Genomic DNA, 12025 nt, shown 5'->3' with positions numbered 1-12025 from the left:
TTCTGTGATCCTTTTGTCTAATTAGGTAAGTAAAATCTGTGATGTAGCGTAGACTAAAGCCTCAACAGATATTACACCATTGCACCAGCATCTCATGGTTAAACTTCTTGTCTTTTTGTGATGCAACATCAGACTCAAAGCTGTGTACGAGGGCAGTTCAATAAGTAATGCAACACATTTTTTTTCTCGGCCAATTTTGGTTGAAAAAACCGGAAATTTCTTGTGGAATATTTTCAAACATTCCCGCTTTGTCTCGTATAGTTTTATTGACTTCCGACAGGTGGCAGCGCTGTACGGAGCGTCTGTAATGGATGTGCGTTGCAAACAACGGGCAGTGATCGAGTTTCTTTTGGCGGAAAACCAGGGCATCTCAGATATTCATAGGCGCTTGCAGAATGTCTACGGTGATCTGGCAGTGGACAAAAGCACGGTGAGTCATTGGGCAAAGCGTGTGTCATCATTGCCGCAAGGTCAAGCAAGACTGTCTGATCTCCCGCGTGCGGGCTGGCCGTGCACAGCTGTGACTCCTGCGATGGCGGAGCGTGCGAACACACTCGTTCGAGATGATCAACGGATCACCATCAAACAACTCAGTGCTCAACTTGACATCTCTGTTGGTAGTGCTGTCACAATTGTTCACCAGTTGGGATATTCAAAGGTTTGTTCCTGCTGGGTCCCTCGTTGTCTAACCGAACACCATAAAGAGCAAAGGAGAACCATCTGTGCGGAATTGCTTGCTCGTCATGTGGCTGAGGGTGACAATTTCTTGTCAAAGATTGTTACAGGCGATGAAACATGGGTTCATCACTTCGAACCTGAAACAAAATGTCAATCAATGGAGTGGCGCCACACCCACTCCCCTACCAAGAAAAAGTTTAAAGCCATACCCTCAGCCGGTAAAGTCATGGTTACAGTCTTCTGGGACGCTGAAGGGGTTATTCTGTTCGATGTCCTTCCCCATGGTCAAACGATCAACTCTGAAGTGTATTGTGCTACTCTTCAGAAATTGAAGAAACGACTTCAGCGTGTTCGTAGGCACAAAAATCAGAACGAACTTCTCCTTCTTCGTGACAACGCAAGACCTCACACAAGTCTTCGCACCCGAGAGGAGCTCACAAAACTTCAGTGGACTGTTCTTCCTCATGCACCCTACAGTCCCGATCTCGCACCGTCGGATTTCCATATGTTTGGCCCAATGAAGGACGCAATCCGTGGGAGGCACTACGCAGATGATGAAGAAGTTATTGATGCAGTACGACGTTGGCTCCGACATCGACCAGTGGAATGGTACCATGCAGGCATACAGGCCCTCATTTCAAGGTGGCGTAAGGCCGTAGCATTGAATGGAGATTACGTTGAAAAATAGTGTTGTGTAGCTAAAAGATTGGGGAATAACCTGGTGTATTTCAATGCTGAATAAAACAACCCCTGTTTCAGAAAAAAAAATGTGTTGCATTACTTATTGAACTGCCCTCGTAGTATAAGGCTGAGAAACCATATGGATGTGAGATGGGTCATTGGCCATGATATCATTGCTATACACCCAGTTCTTTGAATTAAGCTGGCATGGTAGCAGAGAGTCTGCCTGACATAACTGTTGGAACCAGTGCAGGTGATTATAATAGGAGAACTTTGCGAGACTTGAAGGGAAAAAATGTGATGAGGAGAAAGTGCTAATATGAGTTGAAATAAGGTCGCACAGGTTGGAGCTGAAAGAATATCTGTGGTTAAGAAGTTGATGTAAGATGGCACAAGTTGAAGCTGGTAGAGCACCTGTAGCTGATGATCAAATACATCGGAATATTGTAGAGCTTAAGAAGCCTGACAAGGTGAGCAGTTCTCCCTGCAAAGAAAGGTGAAATTTAAAATTTGATAGAGCACAGATTCTTCTTGTAAATGGTTTATTTTAAGTCCTTCTGGCTAAATTCATGATCTTGTAGTTTAAGTAGCTGATTTTAAATAATCAGTTAAGAGGATGATGTATAATGTGGGGAGTATAATGAACAATTGTGTAATTTTCGATGCTTTTAGATAGATCAAAGCAGTTAAGGCGAGAGATTACATAATTCTAAAAACTTCCAGGAATGCCAAAACTATATCCCTTTGAGCTGGCTTAACACTACTGCAGAATGGATGAGTGAATTTTGTGGACTGTCTGTATTTTATGGACTAGCTTTGTCTAAAGACTCTCTGGGACAGCATAGAAAGTTTCACATGAAGCAGTGTAAACAGGTGGCAAGAGTAACCATTGGATTCAAAGTGTATATCAGCTGTCTTAGTATCTGTTCACAGCGTATATACATAGCTTTCAGAACAAACCAGTGCCCAGAACTATAAAAACTATAGAGAGACTTGTCTTTCTTAAATGGACCTGAGTATCTGTTCTAACCACCTTTCACCGGAATGTGACCACCCTAAATTTTTGGACTGAATTTCTCTGAAGAAGGAAGGTCAATTGCAGTGCAGACAGATTATCATGACACCAAGGAATTTCAGGACACAATGATCCAATTTTACCATGTTGACAGCACGCAGCTGATGACATAACCACTTGCAAACCATTCCACATCTTATGTCAGCTAGTGGCAAGACTCGCTGATGTAGAATGGTGTCAGTTGACAGTGCATTCCAGTGCACCAACAGCAAAATAACTCAGCGCAAGAACACTGTAACTTCACAGAGAGTCATCAAAGGGGTCAATGAAGAGTTCTTTGATGGAAAGTGGCAGACCTTTGTGTTGAGTCAAGCAATCTCCTCCAGTCAGCCACCTGCCACACTCCTCAGGATCTGAGGTTTGACACTTTTGGGCTGTCCATGGAATCCAGTGAAGCCTTATCTAGTCTTTGGCAGTACATTCACTCCAGCCTTCAAGAATGTTGTGCTAGTTTCAGATGCCTGTTGTTGCCACCGCAATTGTGTAAGTGCACTGCCGATCAGCAGCGTGTGTGACCTTCAGCAAAAGCTGTCTCTACTGCACTGGTACGAAGATGCAGTGGATACACAGAGGGCTCTGCCCACCAGATGAAGTGTAGACACCTTAAACTGATCTAGCTCGATGAATAATATAGAGTTTTCCTATCATCAGACTACCTTGCTGCTGTCATCATCATCTCCGATGGACTTCTGTTGTCCTCACCAGCCCATCAAACTCTCAGCGTTCAGGTGAGAGAGCTACCGTACCATCCTGATTGCCCTTAAGAACTGCTCATAGTAATTGGCAGTTGTTGCCAGACTGTTACGAAATGAACAGCCGTATAGTGTTACAAATTTATTTTCTGGTATTTAACAAGCAAACTAGTTAGGATGGGGAGTTGTAGGTTAGGATCAGTTGTGACCAAGTGCATTTCGTGAACCGTTAGAGCACTTTATCTACAAGACAAAACCCTCAGACAAAACTTTAACAATTTAACAATGCAAACAACTTAAAACTGACTTCATACAAACTAATAAATGAAACTTGAAGTATCTTGGAATTGATAGGATGAGTAGTGTTTCTATAATTTTAAGGTTATCAACACTTTGGTGGTGATAATTTAACTGACACCAGAAAGGTTATTGGAACAACTCCACAAACTAAGATATAAAAAAGGTCAAAATAAGTTATAGCTGCTCTGTGTCAATGATTGCTCGTATCAGTCTCACAATATACCCACTGCAGAAATTCATAAGCGATGGTTGCTGACTGTTCTAGGAACAGCTTGCACGCACTCCGCATGCCCACCCATGTGCAGACCCACAGCACACCCTAGTTGTCCCCTGCATTGTTGCTGCTTACACAGCCCATACTAAGTTCTTAGTGCTCTGACAAGAAATACAACTCCTTTATTACTAGCACATTGCTGTCCATCTCTCAGTGAACAGTCAGTACCCTCTTCTCAGATCACAAGTGCTGCCTTGTTGGAGGAGGAGCACAGCGGGTAGTTTAAAGTCAAAGGGTGACACCTGATAATGAACATGTCTAATAATGGCACAGTTTTATATGCAGTAACTGTGTTAATTAATTTTTTTTATTTACCAGAGATCTGAATGTAGCCCACACCAAAATGCATTACAAAATGAAAATAATGATTTTGTTACAGTCCAGACTTAAGAATTTATTAATGGAATATGCACTGTATGCTGCTGTTGTTGAGCTTGTGATTGTAATTCAGCAATCTTATTATGTCTCAGTGTTTGAAGCCTGCAGATGCAGAATGAAAAGATATCCTTACATGGGAAGCCTCATCATCCTTGCTTCCTGGAACGTGGAAAATGAAAGATGTGAGTACTGTTTCCTTTTGTTCTTCATGTGTGATATAAGAATAATATTTTTAATACAGGAGTTACATGAGTGAATTGACATTCATCATTCATCATTTACATTCATGATACATTCATTGATCTTGTATACATGCTAGATGAAATACATTTAATCTAAAATGCTGGAAAAAGTTGGTTCCTTCATCTGAAGCATGTACCAAGACCATAGAAGAAGGAATGTTATAAAAAAGTAAAAGTTTTATGTTATTATAGAAGTCACATTTTGTTATTGTAGAACGGCATTCAGAAAGCAGTGAATGCTGGTGGCTGATCCAAATTTGAGGAATATGCAACAACATTTTCATTGATTTTAGGAATAATTCTACAGTATAGTTTGTGCTTCTTGGAAAAGCTCCCTCTGAGGAAGTTCTGCTTCTCTAAAATGGCAGTATGAGTCACAAGACCCGAGTGTTTTTTTAAATGCTACAAAAGCATTTGATTTAAAGAAACTGTTACTGTCTTGCATGGGGCCAGTGTCAACAGGACGTGCTCACAGAACTCTGTAATAAGAAGATACTGCTGCAGTGCTAACATGCAACTCTGCATAAGCATCACAGCAGCAATAAAGCAAATATGTAGTGATCTCAGGTTTTCTCGGCATAGTCAATTAATTTTGTGCTTCCGAGGGTTCTGCTGACTTGTTGTTTCCATTTTGGCTGCCGACCCTGTCGTCTTGTTCAGCTGTTGTGACTTCTGCTGTTACGTGTACTCGCTGTCAGTACTCCAACCAAACTTTGAACTATTTTTGATCTCATGCCGCTCTTAATAGCCAAATTTGATTCCCAATGCCCACCACTCCCTTTGATAACAGCAAAACTTGCAGCATCTGAAGAAGACAGCTAAGTGGGTGATCAGAATATTGTGCATAAAATAGAAACAACTACTCAGCAAAACACCCGGAAGCACACTATTAACCAAATACGAAGCTGTACCTCAATCACCCACCCTATTTTTTACTTTACATTGTCTGCATTATCAGCACCACAATGCCTCCTCCTCCTCCCCCCTCCCTCTCCCCCTCCCCCTTCCTCCCCCTCCCTCCTCTCCCTCCCTCCCCACCCCCACCCCAACCCCCAACCCCTCTTCCTCTCCCCCTTCCTCACCCTCCCTCCTACTGACCAAACTACTGGTCATGTGAACAAGATGATCCTGTTGTATACCCAATGGTTCTATATACCATCACACCATGTACAGGGCCCTAATGACAATGATAAATACAAATTGGCAGAGTTCATTCTTCTCAAAGCTTCCACATGATTCTGTGTGCAGAACCAGAACTCAACTGAAAAGACGACATGGTGCCATTGTTGTGTCCATTGTTGTCATTGTGTGCACTGCTGTCCATGTACCACTCTGCTGCCACATCAAGAGAAGCCACAACATTGGTCTCTGTGGTGACAGACTGTGGTGTTTAAGACATCATTGTACTGTCCATGTGGATGTTGTTTTGATGCAAAAAGTCTATTTCTGGACTCAAGGTACATTATGTTGCTGTACGATACTACCAGGCTGATCGCATAGCATGTCAGTTCTCTCGGGCACTAGTTGTGTGGAGCCTATTAGATTCTGTATGGCACTGAGTAACGCCCCCCTGAAACCATATATTCCATTGCAGCTTGATGGTCATAGGATCATGACCTCTTTGTAACAATGTTGCAGAACAATGTACTGCTGTCTTGATAGGCCAAGATCCTGCCACTGTCATATTTGACACATTCTGGTAGGCATTTCTCCTTCTTACACGAGATATAACATGATCTTCTCAAAAACAATTAAAACTGAAATGTGATTTCTGAATGAAAAACCCATTGTGTAATATTTCCTTATATACATAATGTACACAGCATTTTTCAAAATACTCTATGTGGTTCTGGTGAAATCATTTGCATATCCTAAAATGAAGTAGACTTCATGTCTATTTGACATTTGTTGCATGTTGTTGTGTAAATGTCACAGTGTATTTAAGAAAAAAGAAAAGGAAACATTGAAACCAAACACTTTTTGCCCAATACAGTGTGTTAGTACACACTGACTGGAATTAAAGTCAACCACTGTAGTTGTGTTGAGCATTGTGTGTGTTCCATGTTAGACCTGTTGGACAAAGTGCTTGTTTAGTGCGTTGGTTCTAAACTGAGAACAGGATAATGGATGAGCAAAGGATCAATTTCAAGTTTTGTTTTAAGCTTGGCAAGACACCGAAAGTAGTGCTTGCAATGCTGGCATATTTTTATGGAGATCAAGCACTGTCTATGAAGTGTGTATATGAGTGGTTTACCCGTTTTTGAGGAGGCCAGGAAAGTGTTTCTGACAACCCCCATACCAGGTGACCGCCATCAGTGACGAAAACATTGAGAAAGTGACCACATTAATCATTGAACGACTGCTGATTAACTGTGCACATGATAACGGATGATCTGCAGATGAACCGTGAATCTGTGTGACAAATCCGTACCGAGGAATTAGGGAAGGGGAAAACATGTTGTTGTATGCCACGTCATTTGACTGACGATCAGAAGCAGGCACGTTTAGAGGCTTCACAGGATCTTGTACAAACAGTGGATGCGACACCAAATTTCTTGAATCTTATTGTCACTGAGGATGAAACCTGGTGTTTCTGGTACAACCCAGAAACAAAACCGCAAAGCATGGATGGCATTCCCCATCACCACCTCATTGTAAAAAGGTCAGAGCCAAAAAATCATGCATCAAAACGATGCTCATCACCTTTTTTGATAGTCAAGGCATTATCCACAAGAAATTTCTACCTGAGGGAATGATGTTGAATGCTGCTTAGTACATTGAAATTTTGACAGTTTCATGCAACGTCTGTCCAGTGTATGACCCCAGTACACACAACAAGGTTCCTGATTTTTTGTTCACAACGACGCTCGCCCACACACAGCCAATATCGTCAAACAGTTCCTGACAAAAAAGGGGGTGGTGCAACTTGAACATCCACCATACTCATTGCATATGAATCCTCCAGACGTCTTCCTAATCCCTCGACTCAAACTCGCTTTGAAAGGAAAGAGATTTGACTATATTCCTGACATCCAGCAAAATGTGATGTGGCTTTTGAACACCATCCCAAAGGAAGTCTTCGTGCAAAGTTTCCAGGACTCATATCACAGAGCTCAGTGGTGCATAGTTACGGGGGTGACTATTTTGAAGGACTGTAAGGTAACTGTAGTTCATAGTTTATCTACGTTAATGTTACAGGACTATTCACCGAACTTTATTGTCGGAGGTTGTAGTTTAAAGTGGCTTATTCTGCTTCCCAGAAAAATCGTATGTCACATTATTTCAAAATCATTAATTACCTTAACATTAATTTTCAGGTGTTTGAATGGGCTGATGTATCGTTATCATCTGCATTTCTCACAAGTGTCAGACTTTCTGGTAGTAAGACACAGAAAGATGTGGTTGCAGAGTTGGCTGCAGCAGCTGGAGTTTACATACAGTGGGACTCCAGTGAGAAACCAAAATTGTCTGGCACATGGATGAATATTTTAAAAGCACAAGTAAGAAAATTTTTCTTGGGAAGTTCTGTTAGAGAAATTAATTACGTGTATATTGAAAATTAACTTTCACCTCTGTTTTTCTCTTAGGTCATTTTTACTCGTTATTTATCAGAGACAACCAGTCATGCTGTTGAACTAAGTCAGTGCAGTAGTGAAGATTCATCAGTATTGACTGTTAATTGTAATCAAAGAAAAGAAGTGGCACATGTACCACAGAAACATGATTTACAAAATTTGCAGGTTTGTATTATTAGCATGTCTTAACAAGTTTGACATCAGCTATGCATTATTCAGTTTCTTCCCATTTAGCAAGTATTTATTAATTTTTTATTTATTTATGTCTGTTTATGCCTTGAGTCACAACATGGTGACCATTCTGTTGGAAAAATTATCGGTCACTAATCTGAAAAAATAATTGTGTTACCTAGTTATATATACCTAACCTAGACCATGAATTTAAGAGGTTTCAGTAAGTTATGTCAGCAGTACAAAGAAACTTATTTGCCTGAGATAAGTTGCACTTCCTGTAGAACAGTATCTGTAGTGACACGAAACATACACATTTGCGATAAATTTAGTCTGTGAGACAAGTGATTAGTATTGACTGTTCAGGTGGGCAGATGGCAGTGTTGCCGGATGTGGCTTATGGAACCCTGTGCTTGCATTCTCTAGCAACAGAAACAAAAACCTTGACAAAGTGCAGGTCGTATATGTATGTAAATTTATTTACAGTTCCTGCTTGTAATAAATAAACTCAAAAAATTGAAAAGAGCTCTTTAGTATCTGATATGCTGAAGTACCATAAAGTTATTTGCAATCGGCACCTGAAGACCATGCAATAGTCAGCCGACTGCAGACTTCATGATAGAAATGAAAACTATTTCTGCAAATTGTTGCATATTCACATTTCATTGCTAAATATTACAGGGTGTATACAACTCGGGAGATCCGGGAAAAACCTGGGAATTTTTTCATCCAGGAGAAAACCGGGAAAAACCCGGGAATTTTACAGTGTTTTAGTTTTCAGTTAAATTTTTGTAATTTTGACTAGTAAGAACTGATACTCTAACAAAAGATATTATTGTATCCCACTACTGCAGAATAAAACTTCAACAATAAAACATAAATGAGAGGAAAAAAAGAAAAATAATAACTAAAATTGCAAAGGAAATGCGCTATATACAATGACGACAACCAGTGCTCATGCAAACGTCTGCCAACAGCAAAATGTGTCAAAGGCTTTAGGAAGACTATGCAATCCTTCATAACAACAAATTGCCTCCAATGAGCGTGAAGTCACAACTGTTTACATTAGATTTGTTTTAGCAGTTATGACCGGTCTCATGCGCATGCTTCTGCTTCTGGCTACAGAAATGTGGCTGTTGGCTGTACAAGCAGTCACAGCAAGCAGCTAGATGCTACCGGGAAAAGGGGGCGCCAAATCCATATTCTTGAGGAAAAAAACTTGTTTCACAAAGCACTTAGCATCCAGTGCACGTTTGTCTATCGATCATTCATATGATTTTGAAACGCTTCCCTGTTGGTTTTTGAACACATTTTAAGTTGATTTCTGAATGAATCATAAGTTGATTTTTGAATGCTTGAATGCTTGCATTGAATGCTTGCAGTGTACGTGATGTCTCTGTCAGGAGAATCCTTGTCGCATCTAAAAATAAACTTTCAGCCGACTGGGATCAGAAGAGACACCACAGGACATTTAAATTTCCATTGTCTGAATGTAGTTTTAAGGCATCCATTACAAAATATGCATGTTTCAATTCCACAGAGTGAAATACAGTGATGTGAGCAGAAGAATGCTTTATGAAGAGGCGTGGCACTGCCCTTTAGCACACTTAAAACCAAATAATATGTCTTATGTTTCCTCGAACACATTTGTTTTATGTTTCAGACTTTTCAGAAAGATGTGCGCTACAAGATGAACATATTTTTGAAAATTCAATTTTTTTTTGGTATTGACCCGGTTCGCTAATGTCGTAGATCTGGGGCTGATGCGCAGAGCAGTCTGAGTTATAGTGGGTAGTCTCCATTTGACCTGTGTTTACAGTTAGTGATTTTGCTGCTTCCCCTTTGTTTACTCTCACGTCAAATGAAAACAAAATGTATATCTGTGGCCTGGAGCTATCAAGTGAATTAAAATACATTCACATAATTACGGAAGGATAAAATATGTCATTAGTTTCAGATTTTATTTTATTTCGACCTTTCTGAAAGTCAAGCATTAATTACCTTGCGGAAAAATGAAGTTATTTTTGTCTGTTTGCTAAAGAAATTTGACTTTTATTAACCTTTTCAATTCCACAGTACTGGCTAGTTTCAACTTTTCGCTGCATTTCAAGTGCACGTTTTCATCTTCTAGCACGTATGGCATTATGCTATAATAAAGAACCAAACATGATATAATACAGTACTAGTGCTCCAAGAAAACTTACATCCTGAAAACGACGTTGGAAAGCTTAATATCAGGTCGAGGTATACTTCATTCGGAATCTCGACATACGAATGTGCGCATTAAGTATGCACTTTAAATGTGCACATTTTAGTATGGTTCACAAAATTCCGATGCTCTTGGAGTGTCCTCTGATGTCTTGTTTCTTTTATGACATAATGTATGAACTTTCAATGTTTTACACATACGTACATACAGGCTGCCTATGTAATGATAGCTGCTCAAGCATGATGTCGCCTTTTATCTGCGCTCTCTGGCAAATGCTGTAAAGAACCTATTTCTAAGAGGTCGTGGGAAAATATTGTGAAAAGTGTTACTTTCAATGTAAATATCTTTTACATAAGTTGTACTATGTGCGAGAATGTACCATGAATTTATTAAATCACAGAGACTCTCATTTAAAAATCAACTCTTTGATGATGAGTCATTTAGAAGAATTTCGAACCCTGAAGATCAGACATTTATATCATTATTAAAAATTTTACTGGTACATTTGTGTGATATGTCGTACAGTGTAACAAGCGCAAAAAAGATCAACATTATATGCGAAAGCTTAGCTTCTCTTGCAGCTTATTAACCTTAGAGGCCAATATTATCAGTGAAAGCTTTGGTTGTTTTGTAGCAACACTATGTATATTAATTTAAACTATTATCTTTCCCTGTTTCTGTGTTCATGCTACTTAACAGTGATGTTGCTGTTAGCTGACTACATCACATGTCCTATGCTCTGAATATCCGCTGTCATCGGCTGGCAAGATCAAGTGACACGAGCTATGACTGGCTTACAAAAGCGCATCGCAATCTCGATTTCAATGATTCAGAAAGTTGGTGGAGTTCCAATGTATACTTTCATAAAATGAAAATATGTAGCGTACATGTTGCTGCACATCAAAGATATTTCCAGAACGTGTATTTTTCCCTGAGTTTCATTTTCTAAAGTGCCGGGAAATCCTACGCCCGTGTATAAAACCTTAACCATTCAAAGGATTGATAAGGGCAAATATACTGTCACTTAACACAGAAAAAGCCTGTTTTCACCCGGGAGAAAGTTGTATTTTTATCTGGGAAAAAATCCGGGAATTTTTTTCCTTGTCTGTGTATACACCCTGTAGCATTATTAATTAGTTCTGCAATGAGCAGCAGAATAATTTATCAGCATATTAACATTTATAATCTAAAGAGAGTACTGATAATGTAATGACAGGTTAGTGATGTGCTCCCTTCTTACATTCCCGAGTGTGTTGTAGTTACATTAATGGGAAAACACCATTCGCATCACTTTCAAAATCTTATCTAGAATAGTCTTCTTCAGCACTGCTCAAACTATGACTGCTCCCTCCCAGATGTATAATTAAATTTTTGACACAATCTTCCAGAATGTCTTCATTTTTGCCTGCATCTCTGATGAAACTTGCAGTGCTGTTCACAATTTTCATCGAGATCTCGCCTGTCTCTTGATTGACAACTTCCACAAGGAGACTTTCAGCTTTGCATGTGCTCTGTTTGAGAACATCTAAGATCATTTCTAGAAAAAAAATTAACATTTATTTACAGATCATTGAAGGCTAGGCATTTTGTTGAATCACATTTGACATTTTAGCAAGTAAATTGTGGATTTTGCACTAGCCGATAAATGTGAATGTTGAATTTTTTGGCATTACAGTTACAACATGTTATGTATTTCACAGTTAGGTCAAGGTTGTTGACTCTTACAACTTTGAGGACACTCTGATATGTT

General features: G+C 39.7%; 1 protein-coding gene across 1 annotated transcript in view; it reads left to right on the top strand.

Moving 5' to 3' along the window:
* The window catches only part of LOC126247573 (zinc finger protein 583-like), a 122874-nt gene that overhangs the window by 13651 nt on the left and 97198 nt on the right, over positions 1-12025 (top strand). The window contains exons 2-4 of the mRNA XM_049948492.1: positions 4171-4260; positions 7638-7820; positions 7908-8060. Of these exons, the coding sequence (XP_049804449.1) occupies positions 4252-4260; positions 7638-7820; positions 7908-8060 (345 nt within the window). The 5' untranslated portion in view covers positions 4171-4251. The remainder of the gene's footprint in view (positions 1-4170; positions 4261-7637; positions 7821-7907; positions 8061-12025) is intronic.

This window comes from Schistocerca nitens, chromosome 1 (genome assembly GCF_023898315.1).
Source record: "Schistocerca nitens isolate TAMUIC-IGC-003100 chromosome 1, iqSchNite1.1, whole genome shotgun sequence".
In the NCBI taxonomy this organism is placed as follows: domain Eukaryota; kingdom Metazoa; phylum Arthropoda; class Insecta; order Orthoptera; family Acrididae; genus Schistocerca; species Schistocerca nitens.
This window is presented reverse-complemented; position numbering and strand designations above follow the sequence as displayed.